This window comes from Cetorhinus maximus, chromosome 7 (genome assembly GCF_964194155.1).
Source record: "Cetorhinus maximus chromosome 7, sCetMax3.hap1.1, whole genome shotgun sequence".
Classification (NCBI taxonomy): domain Eukaryota; kingdom Metazoa; phylum Chordata; class Chondrichthyes; order Lamniformes; family Cetorhinidae; genus Cetorhinus; species Cetorhinus maximus.
The window spans coordinates 51,108,168-51,134,381 of record NC_135885.1 but is presented as its reverse complement, the minus strand read 5'-3'; the positions used below and the strand labels follow the sequence as shown (position 1 = coordinate 51,134,381).

General features: G+C 42.7%; 1 protein-coding gene across 2 annotated transcripts in view; it reads right to left on the bottom strand.

The window, feature by feature from the left end:
• The window catches only part of arhgap20 (Rho GTPase activating protein 20), a 119,423-nt gene that overhangs the window by 63,809 nt on the left and 29,400 nt on the right, over nt 1–26,214 (bottom strand). The window contains exon 3 of one of the 2 annotated variants that reach the window (XM_078545478.1): nt 16,428–16,598. The exons of the other annotated variant lie outside the window; for it this stretch is intronic. Within the exon in view, the coding sequence (XP_078401604.1) occupies nt 16,428–16,598 (171 nt within the window). The remainder of the gene's footprint in view (nt 1–16,427; nt 16,599–26,214) is intronic. 2 annotated transcript variants of the gene reach the window in all.

Here is a 26,214-nt window from a genome sequence, read left to right as displayed (position 1 = left end):
TGTAGGAGGTGCTGCCACATAGTAAATGGAACATTTTGTGCATAGAGAAAGGTAACACATGTCAGAGGTTTAGTTGAGTTTTGAAGTTTGAACAAACCAAAAAGAGGAGAGGGTAGATGAATCTAAAGGTCTCATATTTTAACAAAAAGACTACATTTTGCACATAAATCAAGTTTATTCGGAATATAACATCCTGTTTTATTGTGGTATTTTGGGGTCGCTCTCCTAGACTGTCTATGTAGGCTGGCTGCTGATTTTTACTAATTCCTTACTGATTTTTCAGTGTGAGACATTCATAGAACATGGGTGAGAGGCAGGACTATTCCAATCTTCCCCATACTCTGAAGTTGGGCTATTTTCTATCATGAGGAGAAACTAGTTTCAGAGTACAAGGTGCACTGGGATACCACTACTTCTCAGCAATTCCCTGAATCAGTCTTTCTGTAAGCGACACAGCAGAAGGGAGAGCTGATTGGCACAAACCTGAAGGCCAGAAAGAGGCTAATTGACTCAACTTAAAGCTGGGGTCAAAATTCCAGGAGACTGGAATAAGGAACTTTGAGAAAAATCAGGCCAGATAATAAAGGCACACTACGTAAAAAAAAAAACAGAGAAGAGGGACAAAGGCATGAGGAGAAGCATAAGAGGTATGAAATACAAGGAGAAATCATGAAGAGCTTTAAAGGTATGAATAACTCACACTAAACACTTAGGAGGCTAGAGACATTAAAGGAGGGAAATTATTTTTCCCTATGAGTTGAAGAAGAATGTCCTTAGAAATTTAATTTCAATTTTTCTTTTTGTTTGCAAAGGGAATTGAGAATTTCTCTAGTTTAAAATCACAGACTCTTTACAGTGCAGGAAGCAACCATCAAGTCTGTACTTGCTCTCTGAAAGAGCATTCTACCTAGTCCCACTGCCCTGCCTTATCCCTGTAACCTTGCACATCCATCCAATTCCTTTTTGAATACCTTGATCGAACCTGCCTTCACCACCCTCTCAGGAAGTTCGTCCCAGACTCCACCAAGCTTCAGATGACAATTTTTTCTTCATGTTACTCCTTTTGCCAATTATTTTGAATCTGTGCCCTCTAGTTCTTTATGCTCCCTTGAGTGGGAACAATTTCTCACTACTTACCCCATCCATACCCCTCAGGATCTTGAATACCTCTATCAAGTCTCCTCTCAGCCTTCTTTTCTCCAAGGAAACACTCCCAATCTCTCCAATCTATCCTCATAGCTACAGTTCTTCATCCCGAGAATCATTCTTGTGAATCTCCTCTCTACTATCTCAATGCCTTTGCATCCTATCTCAAGTATGGCGCCCAGAATTGGACGCAATACTCCAGATGAGGCTTAACTACTGTCTTATACAAGTTCAACATGACCTCCTTACTATTGTACTCAATGTCCCTATTAATAAAGCCTAAGATATTAGATGCTTTACTAACTGATGTCTCAGCATGGCCTGCCATCTTCAATGACTTATGTACACATACACTGAGGTCCCTCTGTTCCTGCACCTCCTTTAGAGTTTCTCCCTTTATTTTATACTGTCTTGCCATATTCTTCCTGCCAAAGTGAATCACCTCACATTGCTCTGCATTGAACTTCATCTGCCATTTGTCTGCCCAATCCATCAACATATCCATGTCCGTTTGAAGTTCAAGATTATCCTCATCACAGTTGACAATGTTTCCAATCTTCGTAACATCTGCAAATTTTGAAATCATGCCCTGAACACCACAGTCTAGGTCATTAATATATATCTGGAGAAGCAAGGGCCCAATACTGATCCCTGGGAACTCCACTAAAAACCTTCCTCCAATCTGAAAAACACCCATTAATCACAGAGATAAAAACAAAAAACTACTGCGGATGCTGGAAATCCAAAACAAAAACAGAATTACCTGGAAAAACTCAGCAGGTCTGGCAGCATCGGTGGAGAAGAAAACAGTCGCGTTTCAAGTGCACATGACCCTTCAACAGAACTGAGTATAGTTAGGAGAGGGGTGAAATATAAGCTGGTTTAAGGTGGGGGGGCGGGGGGAGAGAAGTTGAGGGTGGGGTGGTTGTAGGGACAAGCAAGCAGTGATAGGAGCAGATAATCAAAAGATGTCACAGACAAAAGGATCAAAGAGGTGTTGAAGGTGGTGATATTATCTAAGAAAAGTGCTAATTAAGAATGGATGGCAGGACACTCAAGGTACAGCTCTAGTGGGGGTGGGGTGGAAAGACTGACAAGTTGTAGATTTAAAAATAATGGAAATAGGTGGGAAAAGAAAAATCTATATAAATTATTGAAAAAAACAAAAGAGAGGGGGAAGAAACGGGGTGGGGATAGGGGGAGGGAGTTTAAGATCTAAAGTTGTTGAATTCAATATTCAGCCCAGAAGGCTGTAAAGTGCCTAGTCGGAAGATGTGGTGCTGTTCCTCCAGTTTGCGTTGAGCTTCAGTGGAACATTGCAGCAGGCCAAGGATGGACATGAGAGCAGGGTGGAGTGTTGAAATGGCAAGCGACAGGAGGTCTGGGTCATGCTTGCGGACAGACCAAAGGTGTTCCGCAAAACGGTCACCCGGTCTGCGTTTGGTCTCTCCAATGTAGAGGAAACCACATTGGGAGCAGCGAATGCAGTAGACCAAACTGAAGGAAGTGCAAGTGAAATGCTGCTTCACTTAAAAGGAGTGTTTGGGCCCTTGGACGGTGAGGAGGGGGAGGGGGGGGAAAGTAAAGGAGCAGGTGTTGCACCTTCTGCGGTTGCATGGGAAGGTGACGTGGGAGGGGGTTGAGGTGTAGGGGGTAATGGAGGAGTGTATATCCTTCCTTAAATAAGGAGACCAAAACTGCACATGATATTTGAGATGTGGTCTCACCACTGTCCTGTATAACTGAAGCACAACATCCTTACTTTTATGTTCAATTCTTCTCATAAAGGATAGCATTCCATTAGCCTACTTGGTTACCTGTTGTACCTGCATACTAACTTTTTGTGACATGCACAAGAATACCTAGATCCCTCTGCACTTTGGAATTCTGCAGTCGTTCTCCGTTTCAGCAATAAGTGTGTATTTTAATTCTTCCAGCCAAAGTGAACAGCTTCACATTTCCCGCATTACACTCCATCTCCCAGATCTTTGCTCAATCACTCAACTTATCTATATCTGTCTGCAACTTCCTTATGTCCTCTTCACAACATACTTTCCTACCTTTATTTGTGTCATCTGCAAATTTAGCTATCATGCCTTCACTCCCCTCATCTAAGTCATTGATGTAAATTGTAAAAAGTTGAGGCCCCAGTACACATACCTGTGGGACTCCACTCATCACATCCTGCCAATCAGACAAAGACCCATTTATGCATACTCTGTTTTCTGCCAGCCAATCTTCTATCCAGGCTAATATGTTACCCCCTATGCTATGAGCTTTTATTTCCTACAATAACTGCACCTTATCACATGCTTTCTGGAAATCCAAGTTCAGCACATTTACATGCTCCCCTCCATCCACCCCACATGTTACTCTTCAAAGAACTCCAATAATTTGGTTAAACATGATTTTGCTTTCAATAAAACCATGCAAACTCTTCCCAATTGTCTTGAGTTTTTCCAAGTGCCCAGCTATAACCTCTTTAATGATCGACTTTAATAACTTCCCCATGACAGACGTCAAGCTAAGTGGTCTATAGTTTCCTGTTTTCTGCCTCTCTCACTTCTTGACTAGAGGGGTTATATTTGCTACGTTCCAGTCTGATGGAACCTTTCCAGAATCTAGGGAATTTTGAAAAATTAACAACAATGCATCTACTACCTCAGCACCTCTTTTAAGACCCTTAGTTTAAAACCCTCTTTACTTCCCTATTTATGCTGTTCGCAAGAACACTGGTCCTAGCCTGTTTCAGTTGTAGACCATACCAACAGCACAGCCCCCAATTTCCCTGTACTGGTCCCAGTACCCCACAAACCGGAACCCATTTCTCCCTCACCAGTCTTTTGAGGCACGTATTCATCTCTCTAATTTCATGTACCTCATGTCAATTTGCATGCAGCTCAGGTAATAACCCAGAGATTATAACCTTTGAGGTTCTGCTTTTCAATTTAGTGCCTAGCTCTCATACTCTCTATGCAGATCCTATTCCTTAATTCTACCTATGTCTTTGGTACCTACATGGACCACGACAACCAGATCTTCCCCCTCCCACTGCATGTTCCTCTCCAGCCCTAAACAGATATCCTAAACCTTGGCACCAGGCAGGCAACACAGTCATCTGGACTCTCACTCTTTGCTACAAAGTAGTGCCAATCTCCCTCACTATACTATCCTCTACTACCACTATGTTCTTTTTTGCTCCCCCCACTTGAATGGCTTCCTGAACCACAGTGCCATGGTCAATTTGCTCACCCACACAAGCTGAGAGAACCTGAAACCTATTGGACAATTGCAGAGGCTCACACTCTTGCACTCCTGCCTCCTGGGTCCCCTTATCCGCCTCACTAGCAGTCACACCCTTCTGTCCCTGACCACTGACCAAATCAGAAGACCCCATCCTAAGTGGTGTGACTGCCTCCTGGTACAAAGCATCCAGATACCTTCCCCCTCCCTGATATGTCACAGACTCTGTAGCTGAGCTCCAGCTCAATGACTCTGAGCCAAAGTTCCTCAAGTCGCAAACACTTACTACAGACATGTTTGCCCCAGATCACAATGTTATCCGGGAATTCCCACATGCTGCATCCTTGACACATCACCTGTCCTGCCATCCTTACTGTGTTTTAAATAATTACTTAATTATATTAATCACTTATGTTGCTTTTTTAATATATTTTAACTTTACCATCAATTTGTGTGCTTTTTTAAACCATAGGAATAGAATAGAACTTACCCACTTAGCAGATACTCACCAAACAGCTAGCTTCTTTCCCTATAGTAGAGCAAGAACAAATTCCTATTGGGTTAAAAAGATAGAAAAAGGAAGCAAATACCTCCTTCCCTTTCTTCATGGAACTCCCCCTCTCATCAAATTCCAAGTCTTTACTCGGTTAGCTCAGCTACACTCCCTTTGCCTTGGCTGCACTAAGGAACCCTGAATTTATAATAAACTGAACTGGGGCTACAGTAACCAGATTCAACCAGTTAGCTAATTAACTACTCAGCTCCTATAGCTGAGAGTGAATTTACCCTTTCTAAGCTGCAAGAAAGAACAAATTTAGCGTGCTTACACAGTATCTTCCAATTACTGCTAATTACAGACTAGATTAGATTTTAAGAGCAAAATTTAAGAACAAAATGAACACTTAAAACTCCCCCTCTCACCAAATCCAAGTCTTCACTCAGTTACCTAGGCTGCACTCCGTTAACATTTGGCTCACATTTCTATGATGCAATGGTACATATCAAAGTACCTTGGCACTGTGTGCAACAATACAAATTAAAAGTGTTGCCCCAATTGATGAAGACTTGAGACAAAACAGATGTCTAAGGGGCCAATAAGTAATAAATTGGAAGGAACATGTACACACAATGCAAGTTTTTCAACTAAACAAAATAGGTGACATTCCCTGGTTTATTCCTCAGGGCAACAAGAGGGCCAACCTGCCTGGTTTGAATTTAAACCAAGCTTGGCAGTCAACAGTCCGTTATCAGTTAACTGGTACATTCTCTATGGCAACGCCTTTACCAGAGTCCACTTGCCAACCAATCAGCACTCTTGTCTCATGCAGCATAATTTGTTATTCCCTTTATAATTTGGTATTCTTGTGAATCGCCCTGATGAGTGCAAGACAAAAAGCTTTGCCAGCATGCGTCATTTTCCAGCAAAACTTATATAATAAATTATTTTTTATATTCAAGCTGAACTGAGCTGGTCTGCTCATCCTAGGCTTACCCATAGCACATTAAGAGAAATATCTTTTAGTATAACCACTAAAAAGTTCCTTTACACAAGAGCAGATAATAAGCTATACTTGTCTCGGCAGCATTATTTTTTAACTGATTTTTGTCCCCAGTGTTCATAGTCCCAAACAGGAGTCTGGTTTAAGGATCACCAGAATAATCCAAAATATTGCACCATGAGTGATGGGATAAAGATTACATTAAATTAACAAACTCACTCAGAGGCAGCAAATGCCTGACTTGGGGAAAAAACCCACGAGTGCAATAGGGGACTTCTGAGATGGGCACATTGAGCATGCTACTGCATTCAACTGATGATGACAGTGGGTACTTTCAATGAAAAGTATTCTGTTCTCCAGTGCTAAGATCGTGAACAGAAAAATGAATTTAAAAATCTTAAAGAAATGGAAAAGAAGCAACTGAATGAACCATCACAAGAATTCCAATAATTTTAAACATGAAAGGTTGCAATGAAACAAACAAAAACTACTCTACACTGGGATACTGAGCAGAGGTGACCACTTTGTGAAACACTATGTTCTATCCAGAAGCTTCATTGCTTGCCACTTTAATTCAGGGCCCCACTCAGACCTCTGTCTTTAGCCTTCTATAAATGAAGTTTAATGCAAGCTAAGGCACATTGGGCTGGATTTTGTGCAGCCCACCAGAGCAGGCGAGATGGCAGACAGGCTCAGGGAATCCTGCGGTAGGCCCACATGTCAAAACCCTGGCTGCAGGAAAATGGCTCCCAATTTTGTTAGCAGTGGGAGGGTAATGAAGTGACAAACTCACCCATTATCAGCGGAAACCACAAATAGTCAAAATCAACCACTTGTGTGCAATTTAAATATAATTTGCAAGGATTTAGCGCAGCTTCCCTAATTAAATGAAGCTGACACGAGGCTCCTGTGCCTTCAATAACCTGTCTATTGAGTGCTGGTAACTTAAAATGTGGCTATCTGACTCACTGTGGGAACTCTTTTTTATTCCCTCTATGTGCAGGTAATCGGTGACCACATGAAGCAATCATGCAGATGTGTGCTCGCAATTAGGGCAGCAGCCACAACGCCTATGTGCTTTGTCACTCACAGGTGCTACACTTACCCCTGCCAGGGCCACAAATTAAAGGATGTATCCTAGGTGACAAGGGGTACTCTCTTCACACAGCTGATGCCACCAGTCAAAAACCATAGCAGTGAGGCAGAGGGGAGGTTCAATGCCAGTCTTGGCAGAACAAGGAACCATTGGTCTGCTGAAGATACACTTCCGCTGCCTCGATCATCCTGGGGGTGCTCTCCAGTATGACCCAGGAAAGGCTGCTCTGCATAATAATACCATGCAGAGGGGTGTCAACATCAGCTGGAGGAAGAGGAGGAGATAGAAGCCTCATCTGATGAGGAGGATTGAAAAGTAGAGAGTAATGTGGAAGGGGATCCACATCACCAGGCTGTTGCCGATGTGCGTGACATGGAAATTTAATGCACAGGAAGCAAGGGACCACCTCATACTGACCCACTTCCAACCACCTGGTCGTGACAAAAATCTACAGCTATACCCGTTTTCCATGGATGGCACATATTGGAACGCAGCATGCTCTTCCTCGGTCATCACATAGAGGCCCACATCTCAATCTGCGAGCAAGCAGCCAGTGCCCCTTAAACGCATGATCATACATCTCTGAATGGGAAACATCATGAAGGCTTCATTTTAAAAAGCACACGCTGAATAAAGCGCAAATAATGTGATACGAACACATTTCCTTAACAGAATAATATAAACACCTGTGCTACTTTACTGTGTGAAAATGAACTTCTTTAAACACTTCTGCGTTCTGCAGCAAGGTGCATCCCCAACATCTGTATATGTGGTGGGGGCAGGCTACTGCTCTCTCTGCCCCGTGGCCTTTAATGATCGTGGTGGGAGTCCTTTGGCAGCCCTGGTTAGGTCGGGGCATATATGGCTCTCCTGCCCAGTGCAGGAGAGTGTTCAGTGGGCATTGCCACTGGAGGCATTTGGGTCACTAGGGGCTGGGGAACGCCTGACAACACTTGGAAGTGCCTAGAGACAAAGTGTGTCAGGCCGTATCTTCCCCAGCCTCTCATTGCAACATGGCACCACCCTGCTTCCCGTTGACTGAGGTGCACCCAGAAGGATGTCCAGAGTCACTGACAACCTCTTGCTGGCCAACTGCTCCAGTGAGGTCATGGCTCCAGTGATGGTCTACTGTTCATTTTCATTTTTTCCACTTCTGACGAATGTTCGCGCCCAAAATATAAACTTGTCTTTTCTCTTCCCAGATGCTAACTAACCAGTTAAGTGGTTCCAGCATCCCTTTTCCTTTGGTCCTGGACAACATTCCTTCCTTAATCAAACACACCTGGAACAGATTATCTAATTTCCCATTTGTTGAGTTTTATTTTTTGGAACACCGATGTGCACAATTTACATGCTTTATTCACCAATACCGCCACCAATACCACCTTGCATTTACACAGTGTCTTTAATGCAGTGAAATCTCCAAGGAGGATTATTAGGCCACAGGAGAAGATATTAGGACAGAGGACTAAAGCTTGGTTACATTTTCAACTATCTTCAGCCAAAAGCGCCAACTGAATAATCCATTTCATCGTCCTACTGAGCTCCCCAAAATCACAGAAACCAATTCAATTCAATCCACAATACATGAAGAAGAGGTTAAGTGCACTGGATACAGCAAAGGCTAAGGACCATCAACACAACAGCATTAGTGTTGTAGACTTGTGCTCAAAAAATAGCTATGTCCCTTGCCAAGCTGCTCCAGTACAACCACAACAATCACCTCTACTTGACAAAAAGGAAAATTGCCCAGGTACGTCCCGCCCACAAAAAGCAAGACAAAGGCAGTTTCATGAAAGACTTCCCAATCTCATTCAAACTCCACTTGAAAAAAATTTGCTCCTCTTAAGTGTAAATTTGTCAAAATAAATAGCTAGTCAAAAACCATTTCAAAGAAACATAATTCTATTACACAGATATAGAGCTGTCAATCAAACAATGCGCACAGTTCCCTTGATAGCTGTGTCAACGAACCCCGCTGAGCTGTATCTATTAGTTCAGTTTGGAACTCAGCCAAGCATTTATAATGAGATTCCATTACACAACTGTATAACCAAACCCTCCAGAGCTGAATATTGCAAAGCCTCTGAAGTTGACTGAACAGGTGACTAGCTATCTGGTCAGTTTTTTTTTAAAAAAAAGGCTGAACAGATGGGCTTTCAAAAAGATTGAGCGTCTGCCCAGGGTCCGTATATCTGATTCTCGATACTGTTGAATGCACAAGAGCCCTTTATCCAGTGGAGAATGCATCTGAACACTTACACAATGCTGGTCAATTTGCTGGCACTTACCTGTTAAAGGAAAGAGCCCTATGATCAATCACTTCATTAAAAACATACCTATCATACAGCATATGGAAAACTAGGCTAGAGGATAGATCAATACAGAAGCAATGACAGACATTTAAGGGGGTATTTCAGAGTATTCAGAATAAGTACATTCCTACTATAAAGAAAAATTCTTAGGGGAGGACCCACCATCCGTGGTTAACTAGGGGCTGCATCTTCCAGTCGAAAGGGCGGAGAGCGGAGGGCGGGGCCTGCTCGCTGAGGTGCAAAATGATGCGGGGTGACATCGGGCGGGTGTCCTGACGTCACCCCACATCATTTACACTCTCAGATCGGCGGGCGGACAGCTGAGTTGACTGTGTGGCCGCCAACCTATCAAAAGCCTATTAAGGCCATTAAAAAAGTAATTGAAATCATTAATGGACCTGCCCATCCAACCTTAAGGTTGGCGGGCAGGCTGGGAGCACTGGTGGGCTTCTGAAAAAACATGAAACCTCATCCACGGGCGGGATGAGGTTTCATGAGGGATTTAAAAATTTCAGAATATTTTAAAATAAAAGTTATGGACACGTCCCAACTCATGTGACAGTGTCACATGAGGGGACATGGCAGTGAAATTTTCTCATCTTTATGTAATGTTTCAAACCTGAGCCAATCTCCCTGAGGCAGCACTTTGCCTCAGGGAAATCTGTGTACTCTTTTTCGTGCTTGCGCGAAAGAACGCACTCCTGGCTCAGGGAATCCACCCCCGCCTGCAGATAGTACTTCCTGGTGGACATCATGCTGGGTGGGCCTTAATTGGATCGCCCAAGTAAAATGGCAGGCACCCCCGACCAGGGGCGCCGATCGGGAACCCGCCCACTCCCGCACATCCACCCCCAACAGGGGGAACATGTTGCCCTAGAGATGTTAAGGAAAGCATCAAACCTAAGGAAAAAGCATACAACTCCACAAAGATGAGTGGCAGGACAGATGATTGGATGAGAAAGAATGATTAAAAGGTTGATCAGGAGAAAGAAATTAGAATATGAGAATAAGCTAGCTAGAAATGTAAAAATGGATAGCAAGAGTTTCTACAGGTATTTAAAAAAGGAAAAGACTATGTAAAGTAAATGTTGGTCCTCTACAGAGTGACAGTGGGGAGTTAGTAGTAGATAATAAGGAAATGGCAGAAGAAATGAACAAATATTTTGCTTCTGTGTTCACTATAGAGGAGACAAATGCATTCCAGTAATAGCTGCAAATCAGGAGGTGAACGGGAGAAAGGAGCTTGGTGAAATTGAAATCACTAGGGAAATGGTACTGAGCCAAGTGATGGACCAGCAGGCTGGCAAGTCTCTGGGTCCTGATGGACTACATCCTAGATCTTAAAAGAGGTGGCTAATGAGGTAGATGATGCGCTGGTGTTAATTTTTCAAAATTCGCTATATTCTGGAAAGGTTCTATCAGGTTGGAAAGTAGCAAATATAACCCTTCTATTCAAGAAGGGAGGGAGGCAGAAAACAGGAAACTATAGGCCAGTTAGCTTGACGTCTGTCATGGGGAGGTTATTAGAATCGATCATTAAGGAGGTTATAGCTGGGCACTTAGAGAGCTCAAGGCAATTGGGAAGAGTCAGCATGGTTTTGTGAAAGGAAAATCATGTTTAATCAATTTATTGGAGTTTTTTGAAGGAATAACATGCATAGTGGATAAAGGGGAGCCTGTAGACATACTGTACTTGGATTTCCAGAAGGCATAAGGTGCCACATCAAAGATTATTATGGAAAATAAAAGTGCATGGTGTAGTGGGTAACATATTAGCATGGATAGAAGATTGGCTGGCTGGCAGAAAGAAGAAAATATGCATAAATGGGTCTTTTTCTGATTGGCAGGATGTGACAAATGGTGTCCCACAGGGGGCTGTACTGGGGCCTCAACTTTTTACAATTTACATCAATGACTTAGATGAGGGGAGTGAAGACACGATAGCTAAATTTGCAGATGACAGAAGGATAGGTAGGTATGTTGTGAAGAGGACATAAGGAGGTTGCAGATGAATATAGATAGGTTGAGTGAATGGGCAAAGATCTGGCAAATGGAGCTTAATGTGAGAAAATGTGAAGTTGTTCACTTTGGCAAGAAGGACAAAAAAGCAGAGTACTACTTAAATGGAGAACGGCTGAATAATTCTGGGGTGCAGAGGGATCTAGATGTTTTAGTACATGAGTCACAAAATGTTAGTATGCAGGTAGAGCATGTAATCAAGAAGGCTAGTGGAATGCTACCCTTTATTATGAGAGGGATTGAACATAAAAGTAAACATGTTATGCTTCAGTTATACAGGGCATTGGCGAGAGCACACCCCGAATACTGTGTGCAGTTTTGGTCTCCTTATTTAAGGAAGTATGTAAACGCATTGGAGATAGTTCAAAGGCGGTTTACTAGATTGATACCTGGGATGAGTGGGCTGCCTTATGAGGAAAGGTTGGATAAACTAGGCTTGTTTCCACTGGAGTTTAGAAGAGTGAGGGGTGATTTGATTGAAGTATACAAGATCCTGAACGACCTTGACAAGGTGGATGTTGAAAGAACATTTCCTCTTGTGGGTGAGTCCAGAACTAGGGGGCACTGTTTCAAAATTAGGGGGTCACCCTTTTAGGACAGAGATGAGGATAAATTTTTTTCTGAGGGTTGTGCGACTTTGGAATTCTCTGCCTCAGAAGCTGGTGGAGGCAGGGTCATTGAATATTTTTAAGGCAGAGGTAGATAGATTCTTGTTAGGCAAGGGAATCACAGGTTATCAGGGTTGATGGGAATGTGGAAATCAAAACACAAGATCATCAGCCATGATCTTATTGAATGGTGGAGCAGGCTCGAGGGGCCGAATGGTCTACTCCTGTTCCTATTTCTTATGTTCTTATATAATTGTGACATTTAAAGTTGGCAACACCTTTTAAAGTTACCTGTCAAAAGGTTCCTGACTCTACAAAAGGTTCACAAACTGACTGACCTGATGTGTTTCACACAGACTTCAAAAACCTACCCATCTTGCATGAAGATCTCAAACTCAGGGAAATTCAAAATTGAGGCAGGCATTTAAAAGGCTGAATCCAAAGTCACAGTGTACATCAGGTCGCAATCCGCAACTTTTCCCAGTGGTCAAAATGACAGCCAGTGGGAATTGGCTGAGAAATTTAAATTTACAATTCCCCCACCTCCACTTTCGGCCATTCAATGTGGGTTTGCTACGTGTCAGAACAGCAAAATCCAGACTGTGGAGCCAATGTGTTTTTGGATGGTGTCAAGTGAGAAGTAGCATGTAGATGAGCAGATACCTCAAAATACTGGAAAAGTACGACCAGCAGTTCCTTTACAAGATACTCCAAATCCTCCAGAGTGGCAAGAAAGGTAGTCCAACAGCGGTGTCCTCTCCCAAGCCGATCTGCCCAGCAACGAAATGCTAATCCCTCAAAACCAGCTCCGCTGGGCAGGACATGTCGTCCTTATGCTTGACACCAGACTTCGAAAGCAACTTCTCTACTCAGAACTTAGTCATGCCAGGAGACACCGCAGAGGATAATGGAAACACTTCAGGGATGTCCTTAAAGCATCTCTTAAGAAGCCAAACACCCCTCTCCCCAGATGCATAGCAGCCTGGGATAGCATAGAAGTCCCTGGCTTGTGACCGACCAAAATGGAGAAGGCTCACTCGAGGTGGCACCAAACACATCGAGAAACTTCGTTGGGAACACACTGACCTCCCAACAATTAATCTACCCAACCATGTCTCACATGTGGCAGAGTCTACAGATTTACCAATCATCTTAGGGCTCATTGAACCAATGTGGAAGCAAATCATCTTCGATCCCAAGGGACTGACCAAGAAGGAATAGATAGTGGTTTGGTACAACTGTGTGGCTTGCTAGGCAATTAAGAGTCGAGCACATTATTGCAGATCTGGAGTCATATGTAGGCTACTAGTGAACCAGGTGGGTTTTTACGACAATCATTTCATGGCCATCATTAGACTTTTAGTTCCAGATTTTTTTTTGAATTCCACCATCTGCTGTGGTGAGATTCAAACCCAGGTCCCTAGATCATCACCCCGGGTCTCTGGATTACCAGTCCAGGTGGCAATACCACTATGCCACCACCACCACCTTAGGGTCAGGGAGTGGATCCTTATGGGAGTTACAAGAGGTCACAGCGTAGGAGCAGGAAGCAAAGCCATTGCAATTGATTCTCCAGCTATGACTGGAGAAATAAGAATGGAGCTGGAGCCAGGATAGGGCAAAACAACAGTGATTAGGCGTTAAAAGTCAAGGTACTTTGGGACAGCCTGATGACTCGAGAGCATACTGTTCCTTTTCCTTTGATAAGTTCCAGCTAGAGAAAGGTGGCTTTATTTTGCATTCTTCTACTCAAAGCTTCAATAAGTATCTAAAGTCCAGAACTGGATGTGCAGGAAATCCATCATATGTTTAGAATGATTTCTGTCTCTCCATAGTTCTTCCTCTAGATGCCTCATCCCTATGCATCATCCTCAAAACCAAAGGCCGAGGTTATGAAGGCCATAATTTCCAAATCTCTCACCAATACGGAAACACAAGTCAAGTGGGACGAAAATCACAAAAGTTTAGGATAATATGATGTTACTAACTTGCATCTGTTTGTAATTGGAGCTGTGGGAAAATAATTTCTATCTTAAGACACTTCGGCTGGCTAAATAACATGAGATTTTCTCTTTGGCTCAACTTGTACATGGTGGGATATATGTCACATCTCATGGGATTCATCGTCCGGGAATTTCCTCGGTCTGCCACGCTTCTGTCACGGCAGCTGAGTGGGAGTAAATTCATCTATGAACATACATTACAAACAGAATAATGAATTAGATAGAGTAGCATAAAGGGCGAGTTGAATTGTGCTATTTTGTAGTTTGGTCCCAAAGTACCTGGAGACAATGGGCTGGATTTAATGGAGGTGACAGGGGTCTTGCCCCCTGACTGGAGAGCCTGCAGCAGCCCTGCTCTTTTAGAAAGGGCCCACTGAATTAACTGCCACTCAGGCACTTAACTGGACAGTGGTGGGCCTTGCCCAGGATCAAGGACCACCGGGGTGGAAGTCCCACCCGCCAAGAGCTGCCAACCAATTTCAAGCCAACAGCTCTTTTGAATGGCAGAACCACTGGGGAGGCAGTTGTTGCTGCCGGTACAGCACTCACCTGAGGCCTAGCATTGTCACTAGTTCCCAGGCCACAGGTGAATGAATGTGGGAGAGGGCTTGGTAGCAAGGGCAAGGGGGTGGTCTCAGTGGGCCTTCATTCCAGATGCTGGGTCCCTCGATCAGGCACGGAGTGTCTTTGAATGAGGGACAACTCCCACCCCCCCCCAACCCCTAGGATCCCGCAAGTAATCCTACGCGGGATTGCTTGTAGTGCTCCCTGCAGGGCAAACCCCCCCCGGTTGCCTGCCACTGAGTTAATACCAGTGGCAGCAGGATGAGGCCTTTAAGTGTGCATTAATTGCCCACTTAAGGGCCTTAATTGGCAACGGTTGGGAAGGCCATGGGATAGAGGCGGGAAGATGGCAGGGTTCCCAGCCACCACCCTTCCGCCTGATTAATTGCACCCCCCCCCCCCCCACAAGCCACCAAACCCTCCACAGGATAGGGCATTAAATTCCATCCAATGTTACAGCTAACTTATCTAACTAACATAGCTTTAGAATATTTATATTATTAACAAATCCACCCATGTTTGGGTGGGAGGAGGAGCAGAGGAATGATCCCTGTGCCTGAATGGTGAGGCTCCAGGCGCCGCTGATATTGGGCCTTGGGCTTTATTTGCATTGAGCTGCAGACTAACAAGCTGGTGAAGAGTGAATGCACAATGGGTTTCTCCTGATATCACAGCAACTCTCAGATTAAAGAGAGGGCAACAGATCAGATATGTAGGGCGTTATTGAGCTTGGATATAACCCTGACTCATGGGAGTCTCAGACAGGTATTAGGTCCCTGATTTACATATGCAACAGGCCCTACATTTGTTTCAGGCATGGGAACAGTACTCTGAATTTTTGGTCTTTACCAATATGGTGGGCAATGCACTTCCAACTCGTAATAGTTGGAATTTAATTCAGTTTCTCACCAAGTACTTTTACCACATTTTTGAAAAATACATATTTCCATAGAGGGATTTAAGTATCTAAAGATGCATGCAAGCAATATCTTGCACAGGCGTCTCTGGTCTGCATTAGCTAATTTACATGTTTATCTTTCTCTTTATCTAAGAGCAGCAAATGTTGATTTTATCCTGCAGAAATTTGCAGATTGCTTTTCACTGACTTTTCAGACAGTTTAGGTTACCATTAATGGGTTCCAAATCAGATGTTTATTCCCTTTTTCTGTTTCAACAAACCGCAAAATTGTAATGGATTTTTAAAAAAAACTTTGGCAACCACTTTAATTAGTTTATTAGCACTTCACACAGTCTCCACTTCAAGTTGTTTTTCCCAGGACCACAAAACTCTGGAATTCCTTCACTTCCTCTTAAATAGCCTTTCAAAATCCAAACTTGGCCTCCACTTAGCACAGTTTTGAACGAAGCAGCTTATGAAGGGGACAGCTCACAGGGAAGCAGCTCCATGGTATCTCACCCAAGTTATCATTTTCAGTGCACGAACCCAGGTGATGAGTCTATTCATCCATCATCGCTGACTTGTGCCCACCCAAAGTCAACATATTTGCATTTGCCATTTGGGTTCAAATGATATAAACCTGGAGCAGGAAGCTTGGTTTACTTTTCCTCTCCTTAGCCTGACGCCAATTGTGGTCCCCAACTGTTGCCCTAGTTGCGGTCAGTTGCTTTGAAGCTGGGGTCTTCCTCATTTGAATGTTCTAGTGCTATACTAACTACTTTTCCTTACTAGGAATTAGGGACCAATATTACTTTATTAACCTCCTCTGCTCTCGTACTCTTTGCAAGATGGCCCCTAAACTTGCGGCCTCAATAAAACCAAGTTCAAAAGAACAGTAAAAAGCAAATACTGCGGATACTGGAAATCAGAAATAAAAACAGAAAATGCTGGAAAAACTCAGCAGGTCTGGCAGCATCTTTGGAGACAGAAACAGTTAATGTTTCAAGTCCGTATTACTCTTCTGCTCTTTTCTTACTTTGATTTCGCAATGACTAAAACATCATTGAACAGGAAGAGATGTCGGTCTTGGGTTTGGAGACCAGTCTTGAGCTGGGCGTGTCCTTCCATAAGAAATGTTCTGTACGGTCTTATAATTGACTGAACGAGAGGACAGAGCTCTGGGCTGACAGGAGACAGGCAGGTTTCTCTGCAAAACAAAGCAAAATGAAAATAAATTGAAGGTCAAATCATTGAAAAATCAAATTTCAATAAACTGAACCCATTTGTTAACTCAGTAAATGATTAATTCTAAGCACATGTTGAAGCGCTAAAATAACTAAAAATAGAAGTTGCTGAATTTAAGCACAGCAACCACAGCAGGAGTTTGTTTCTGTTTCTCCAAGCATAAAGCTTGTCCAAATACTTCTCACTACAGTGACATCTCACCCTTTAAGCAGCAGTACCATTGCAACCTATACCCCAGTTACACTGCAAGCCTTCATCAGTCCATAGTAGATTTTGCACAATGTTCTGCTGCAAGCCTGCAGTCACAGTTAACCTGGTAAACCACTTCGGAGAGGCAACCTCATAATAAGCTTAATATCTACCCTTTCATCACTGGCACACTGATTCCTTATGTACCAGTTACTGGATGTACTGCATTGACTCTCCAAGCCTCGTTCAACAGCATTTCACTTCACACTGACCTCTACTGCCAAGAAAAACAAGAGCAGCAATGTTATGGGAATACCATGACCTGCAAGCTCCTTTCCAGGTCATGAACCATCTTAATTTGAGATGCAGACAACCTTTCCTTCATCACTGTTGGATCAATATCATGGCATTTTACACCTAACACCATTGTGGGATCCCCATTGCCACAAGGACTGCAGCGCTACAAGACAGCGGCTCAGTGCTACCTTCTCAGTCAACAATAATTCAACTGAGAGGGGTGGGCGTGGGAGGGCTGTGGTGGAGAAAGATGCTGTTTCTTTGCTGTTAACATGTCCCTGGTGATACAAGGACTGTCCATGGATCAATGAGTAAATGCACAATGGTATTGAACCATTTAAACCAGGACGGTCCCAGGTTCAATGATTAGTCAATTCTTAGGTTTTCTCAATGGGGTTGGTACAGGAGGGTCCTAGCAAGAAAATCATTCAGGGTTGGTGTATATTACATATTACAATCATGTGACCCCTGCAAAACAGCAGGGCCAAGAGATGGTGAGCAGAAGTTCTGTACTAGCTGAAGAGTCTGAGCATTGCTGAAAAAAAAGAGACATATCTAAGCTTTTTATCTTGCATTCATCAGGACACTTGCAAGAATACCAATATAAAGGAGGAAAAACAACAATTTATACTGTGTGTGTGAAGAGTGCATTGATTGGTTGGCAAGTGGCATTGCCATGGAGAATGCATCACTGATGGTGACTGCCAACCATTGTTTGAAATTTAAACCAGGCAGCTTGACATGGATGGATCATGGCATTGTCCCGAGGAATGAGTCAGCAAATGGCTGTCACTTAATTTTGTTTAGCTGAAACATATAGAGTGAAGGACTCCTTTACATTTACAAAGGTCATACAGGACTTGCATACCAATAGCAATGCTGTATCCATGTGCTCATTTGACATTGCTAGTCTATTCGCCAATGTTCCACTTAAGGATGCCATAGATATTTGCGCTGCAGCACTATATCATAGCGATTGAGACCCGTCACCACTGCGTGAAGCAATATTCATTGAACTTATGAACTCGACAGCTCACGCAGTTGAGTTCAGCTTTAATGACACCATGTATGCCCAAATAGATGGTGTTGCCATGGGATCCCCTCTAAGCCCAGCTCTCACAAACATCTTTGTTGGGTTTCATGAGAAATGTGTCTTTGATGGAATGACACCTAAACTCCTTCCCTTCGCATATTTCCGATTTGTGGATGATATGTTTGCATATTTAAATCCGTAGCTGCATGTAACAATTTCCTTACATGCCTTAATGGGCTCCATCCTGCGCTCAAATTCACCCATGAAATGGAGCAGTCAAATGAACTCCCCTTCCGTGACGTACTAGTTGAGAAATCTGTCAGGGGGTTCTCCACCATGGTCTACTGGAAGCCTACCTTCACTGGTCAATATATGCGTTGGGATTCTTATAGTTCCACACGGTATAAGATTATTGGCAATCTTGTAAATAGGGCCCGAGCCATTTGCTCACCATGGAAGTTCGATGCTGAAATATGGCGCATCAAAGGCATCCTGTGGGATAATGGCTGCCCTGATCAGATCATTTCTCGCTGTATATCATACACAAACTTCGAGCCTAAGGCTGTCACTCATAGCCCTGAAAAGTGCCCAGTTTACCTCAGATCACCCTGGAAGGGCAAGGTATCTCAAAAATTTGAGCAACAGGTGAAGCTGGCTGTTTTATGCTGAACTATGCAGTATCAACACGAGTGATATTCACCACTAGCAGAATGCTGCTGTCAAGCCAAAAAGACATTCTACCTATCACACAAATGAGTAATGTGGTATATGAATTTCAGTGCCAATGTGATGCTAGGTATGTAGGCCGTACGTCCCAAAGACTGGCGGATCGTATCAAACAGTAGGTCCCAGTCACTGTTCGCAACGGGCAGGGTTCAGACCGTATCCAACTAGTCCATGCTTGCAAAACTCAAAACACAATGTCCAATATTAGATGTGATTCTGCGATTGGACAACATTTGCTAAATAATCCTCAGTGTGCTAAGAATTATGCTGGCAATCAATTTAAGATTGTCAGTTGGGCTCATAATGTGGCGCATTTGCGTGTACTGGAAGCTACATATATTAACAGACAGGGCCGTGTTCTTTGCAGACAGAAAGAACATGTACACACATTGCACATTTCAGCTAAAAAAAAAAAGTGAAAGCCATTCACTGACTCATTCCTCAGGGCAATATCTTGACCAATCAGGGTCAAACTGCCTGGTTTAAATTTCAAACAATGCTTGGCAGTTGACTGTCAGTCACCATCAATGGTGCATTCTTCATGGCAGCGCCACTTGCCAAGCAATCAGAATTCTTCACATACAGTATAAATTGTTGTTTACCCCCTTAATTGGTATTATTGAGTGTCCTGATGACTGCAAGACGAAAAGCTTAGACATATCTTTTTTCAGCAAGACTCTTCTGCGATGCCACCTGAAGTTGGATAGTCCACCAACATTTACTGTTCAGACTCCTAAGTAAAAACTTGGTACTGTACTTAGACAAGATATTGGAGATGTGTCAATGCCTATTAAGCTGTGCTCTAGCATGAAAAGTAGGATTTGGGGGCACAAGTAATATTTTAAAATCGCATCTATACATTTGGTAGCAAAGATCAAGATTCATGCATGAAAAGTGTGCAAAAACTTGAACTATACCAATAATACCTGTTCACTCACTCACTCAACAATGATAAGAACTAAATGCTGGCTGAGCCATTGATGTTCACAACCCATAAATGAATAAACTCTTTTACACATTTTCTTTGCTCCTGTTACTCACTAATTGATCTCCTACAACATTGTCCATCATAAATCCGAAAGTATGGTCACACTATAACCTCTGACGTCTTCGTGGCATTTCCTTTTGTCTCTTCTGTGCGGTCTCATCCCTGCTTCCCACTCTATAGCTCTTATCATTTCTCTTTCTGTACTTTCCTGCTTCCTTTGTCTTTTTTTCACTCTATTATTCATTCTCAGCCTGTAGGTGTTTTTTCAGAAGACCAGCATTTATTGCCCATCCAAAGCAATCTGATACAACTTAGTGGTGGTTTTCTAGGCCACTTCAGAGGATAGTGAAGAGATGACATGATGGCATGGGACTGGAGTTACAGTTAGGCCAGAATAGGCAAAAACGTTAGTGAACTAGACAGGTTTTAATGAGAATCTAAGAACTCAACAGTCACTTTTACTGACATCAGCTTTTTAATTAAGGGTTTAAAAAAAAATTCTCAACTGCCAATCACAGAATTGTTAGGGTGTAGAAGGAGGCCATTCAGCCCATCGTGTCTGCACTAGCTCTCTGAGAATTTTAGCTTCGTGCCAATCTCCTGCCTTTTCCCCATAACCCTACATGTTGTTTCTATTTAAATAATCATCCAATGCCCCCTTGAATGCCTCAATCACACTTCCAGGTAGTGCATTCCAAACCCTAACTATTCGCTGTGTGAAAAAGTTTTTTCTCACCTTGTATTTGCTTCTTTTGCAAAACACTTTAAAACTGTGCCCTCTGGTTCTCGATCCGTTTTTGAGCGGGAACAGTTCATCCCTATCTACTCTGTCCAGACCCCTCATGATTTTGAAAACTTCTATCAAGTCTCCTTAGCCTTCTCCTCTCCAAGGAAAACAATCCCAACTTCTCGAATCTTTCCTCATAACTGAAGTGTTTGATCCCTGGAACCATTCTTGTAAACCTCTTCTGCGCTCTCTCCAACGTGCTCACATCCTTCCTATAGTGTGGCGCCCAGAACTGCACACAATACTCCAACAGAGGTCTAACCAGAGACTTATATAAGTTCATTATAACCTCCCTGCTCTTGTACTCTATGCCCCTATTAATGAAGCCTAGAATACTGTATGTTTTAGAAACAGCTCTCTCTATCTGTCCTGCCACCTCTAGTGACTTATGTACACATACACCCAGGTCTCTCTGCTCCTGCAGACCCTTTAGAATAGCATCCTTTATTTTATACTGTCTCTCCATGTTCTTTGTACCAAAGTGTATCACCTCACACTTCTCCACATTGAACTTCATCTGCCACCAATCTGCCTGCTCCACCAATGTGCCAATGTCCTTTCAAAGTTCTACACCGTCCTCCTCACAGTTTACAGTTCTCCCAAGTTTTGTGTCATCCGCAAACTTTGAAATTGTCCCTGCACACCAAGATCTAGATCATTAATATATATCAAGAAAAGCAAGGGTCCCAATACCGACCCCGGGGAACTCCACGACAAACCTTCTTCCAGTCCGAAAATGCCCACTAACCATTACTCTCTGTTTCCTATTCCTCAGCCAATTTCGTATCCACATTGCTACTGCCCCTTTTATTCCATGAACTATAACCTTTCTCACAAGTCTGTTATGTGGCCAAGATAGACTTTGAATTCACATCCTGTACATTCAGGGTCACAAATCCAGTAACACAACTATTACATCACCATAGCATATTTTGTTATGATCCCAGCTGATGTTACTACTGTACAAGCCCCATATCCCAGGGTGGAATGTGGCTTGATAGATCCTAAATTTTTTTGTTTAGATACGTGGACAGTGGCGACTGACCAGGGTCATAGGAGTCAGCTGATGAACTTTTAACAAAAGAATAAAACATTTATTAAACAAAAAAAGATGAACTATACAATGCTCCTTCACCCACAACTATACCTTTACAGATATATACAGATTTGCAAGTATAACACAAATTACAAAGGCCTCCTTATACTCTAATGCTCCCAATAAATACACAGTCCACATAAACCAATAGATGAACTGCGGTCAGGCACATCACACTCTGAAGCCAAGTGACAGATACTATGGATCTCTCCTCAACCTCCGCCCATCCCCTCGCCCACCACCAGACGCTTGTCCACTGTGAGCCAACCAGTCTCACTGAACTTCACCTTTCACACGAGGGTTTCTAATCTCCAATCTCCAAGAACTCACTTTGGAATCTTCTCCCAAATAAATGCATTCTCTCAGATGCCTTCCGCAAGGGTCCACCTCCAAGGTTTCAGGCTCTCCTGGATCATCACGTGCATTCAATCTTCCTTCCACGCATTCTTTCTCACTAACTCAAACATGCCAACAGAACACCACCACTTCACATGCCCATAGTAAAGAGTTACACACCTTTAGCTGTCCCCTTGGATCCTCCAGCTTCTCCCAAGCCTATATTGCTTTTAACCTGCATCCTGCAGCTTTCTTCTCTTTAAGCTTGGAGCTTGGGGCCTTCCTCTCTGCTCCTTACTTTCACTTCCACAGAACAGGATCTTTTCCAGATTCATGTCCTTCCTGGGACTTTCTCCTGTTTCGGTCACCGGTTTTTGGGACTTTCTTCTTTAGTTTCTGGAACCTGCCCCTGCAGTTTCCTTCTCCCTGCAGTCTCTCTTGGCAGCTGGCTTCAAATTTAGTTTGGGACTTGCTATCCGTTCCTCTGCTGTTCAGCCTCTCTGGAATCCTGGCTTCAACACCAGTGTTGGTTTGGGACTCAAACTTAACTACAACTGCTTTTGTGTGTGTGTGTGTGTGTGTGTGTGTGTGTGTCCTACCCCTCTGGACTCCTGTTGCTAGGCAACAGCACAGTTTTTCACTACTTTGCTTTAACTTTCCTAAACCGCTAACCCTCTTGATAACACAGACTTCCACTTAAGGGTCAGAAAACACATTAGAAATGCAGGTATATAAACAGAGTCTTAGACCTGGGGCAGAATTTCTGCCTACCGGATGGGTGGGCCCGACCCAATCTCCGGTGGGCGGGGAGCCGATCCCCACCGGAGAAGCGGGCCAATTAAGGCCCGCCCAGTGTGGCGCCTGGCGGGAAGCGCTATGCGTTTCCTGTGCAGGGGGGGGGGGGGGGGGGGGGGGGGGGGGAGATTCCCCAAGTGCGAGAGTGTGCTCTTTCATGCATGCGCACAAAAGAGCGCACATCTCCCTGAGGCTAAGTGCTGCCTCAGGGAGATCGCTGACAGTTGTGAAAACATTAAAAATAAAAAAAAACCTTAACATGTCCCCCTCATGTGACAATGTCACATGAGATGGGACATGTTCATAAATTTCACTAAAACTTTATTAAACTTTTAAAATCCCTACATTCCCTACATGAAACCTCATCCCGCCGGTGGATGAGGTTTCATGTTTTTTCTATTTGCCGCTGGGGCTCCTGGCCTGCCGGCCAACCTTAAGGTCGGATGGGCAGGTCTTTTAATTGTTTTAATGATCCTGTCAATGGTCTCAATTGGCTGCTGATTTTGCTGTGCCCCCGCCTTCCTGAAAATTTAAATGGGTTCTGCCCGATGTCATCCCCGCGTCATTTTACGCGTCAGCGAGTGGGCCCCGCCCCTGCTCACCGACAGCAAAATTCAGCCCCCGCTGTCTCCACTCAAAAATGAGACTAGAAGCCAGGTTTCACCTTTTAACCCACAAATAGAACAAAATATAAATTGAGCTTAAACTTAAAAAAGATATATTATTCCTAACACACACAAATACACATATAACTTACTTAAACTATTCCCTAACAATTTGGAAAATAAGAGAAGGGCGGCAATTAAAGAGTCACCAATGATTGAACATTGCAATTGTAGAGGTGGTCCAGGAAAAATGTAGCCCTCAATGGCTTCCTTCCCACCTCTCACTCAGTCACTTCTACTTCCTCCCATCTAATTGTTCACTGCATCCACTATTCCTTCACGTTCCCACAACCTTGTCACCTTATTAACCCATCATTACATTTACCTCTTCTACCTTGAACTAGCCACTCAAACACTAACTTCACCGCCACTCTTCTCCACTGTCACACAACTCATCCTTAACCCTCCATCAAGCCCCCTCACAACAGGTCAAAGATCTCCCCTCAGCTTCAATCTATTCCCTTGGTGTCCTTTCAATATATAACATACTTGTTTCTTAAACAAAAATAATTCAAATTGGAATGAAGAAAGATTCTGTCAAGCCACCTTTCTTTCTATCTAGTTTACTGTCTCAGGTTTAAGGAATTGTCAATTAATTCTCTAATTATCAACAAAACAAAGGTGGAGAATTAATAGGCTTCAAAATTCAAGTGGTGTTCTATCTTGGAAATTGAATTAACATGAACATGTAATGCAGCTTAATTCACTTTCTGAAGTTTACAGAGCTCAAGACAAAATGTACAATAGATGTCAATTTTATCTTAGACAAAAAACAGAGGTTGTGTGTGTTAAGAACTCCTCATGAAGTTTGTTATTTTGTTTTTCAAAACTATTTGGAGAAAACCTACAAAGTATGAAACACTAGCAGCTAAATGAAAACTTTTGCATTAGTATAGCTGACTGAATGGTACAGATTCCTCCTGCAAAAAAAATAAACAGACTGCACATGCTCAGACTACACAACTCAAATTCACTTGGCAGAGTCACAGCCCAAAGCAAAAATGTCAAATCAAAGAAACAGGCTTTTGGAAAAGGCAAAGGCCTTCAAATAAAAATTTTAATGAAGACATTAGAAAACTCAAAAATCAATTTAGTTACTTCATTTAATCAGCTTATTTTGAAATATGTATCTTTTGAAAATTGTTTAAATGTTTGTGTTGGATGTTAAAATTGCAGTTACTGAAAAAAAAATGGTGGCTGAAAAAAATTTCAATAAATATTTTGAACAATTTGAGAGAATTTAGTTCCCAACATGCTTGATTTCAGTATAATTTACTGTCAGTATAACACAGCAGTTGCTGTGTGTCACACATCGTGATATCTTTAACATTGAAAAGCCCTATCTTGAGAGTCACAATTATTTATCATGAGTTTACAATGAGACATGTGTCCCAAGTATGGATATTTATATATAAAAGGGATAGATTTTAACCTAACCAGCCAAACGGGAACTGGGAGTGGTCAAGTTTCTGCCTGTTTCACACCTCACCTAATTTTACTCTCCATTAATGGAAAGTAAAATCGAGCAAGGTGTGAAGCAGGCAGCTAATTCAAACCCATTTAGCTGATTAAATTAAGGTTTCCTCCAAAGATGGCAAAATGTGTTGAGAGAGTAGTTAGTAAAGCTTTTGAGATCTTGGACTTCATAAATGGGTACATTGAATACAAAAGCACATGTTAGGCCTCAACGAAAGTATTGTGCGCAGTTCTGGACCTCACACTTTAAGAAGGACGTAAGGACACTTGAGAGGGTGCGGAGGAGATGAACCAGAATGGTTCCAAGGATGGGGGATTTTAGATTCAAGGTTAAGTTGGAGAAGCTGGGATTCTTCTCATTGGATCAAGGGAGGTTGATTGGAGATCTGCTGGAGGTGTACAAGATTATGCCAATTTAGATAAGACAAAATAAAGCTGTTCCCATTAGCTGATGGTATAAGGAGTAGCAGACACAGATTTTAAGGTTTGGGCAAGAGATACAGAGAGGAGAAGAACTATTTTATCCAGTGAGCAGCAATGACCTGGAACTTTTTATCTACAAGGATAGTGAAAGCGGCAGGTTAAAAGGAAAATAGTCATGATCCGATCATTACCAATCGGTTCTTGTTTAACTGCCTAATGGGTTGGAACATTAAAATTGATGCCTGTTTGTCCAAAATGTAAAGTTTTCCATTTCTCAATATCAACATTTCTAACTTTGACAAATAGAAAATTCCCCTCAAAAAAATCATTTTTTTTTAGCTTAGTGGGGAGCCCTTTGCCGTATAATTCCCAGTAATGTACTGTTGTCTCTGTATGTATTGTACAGAATACAGAGTATGATATATCACAGCAAATTGGTATTCAGACTGGTGATATTACAGATGAAAATCCTATCAAAAAATGTAACAATATCCATGCGCACAGAAATAGTCCTGGCAGGCATTACTTTTTATGGTATTCATTCTTCTTTTCCAGTTGAGGAAGCTTATGAGAAGTGCGTCCTTTTATTGTTAATCTATATATTTAAGATATTATATTTGTGACTGAATACTTATTAGAACAGGAATAATTACAAGTAAACAGGACAAACGCCCTGGGCAGGGAAGCAGGTTTTTAACTTATCTGTCAGCATGAGGTAGATTTGTTTTACATGCAATAGGTCAACTCAAGAATTCATATTCAAAGCA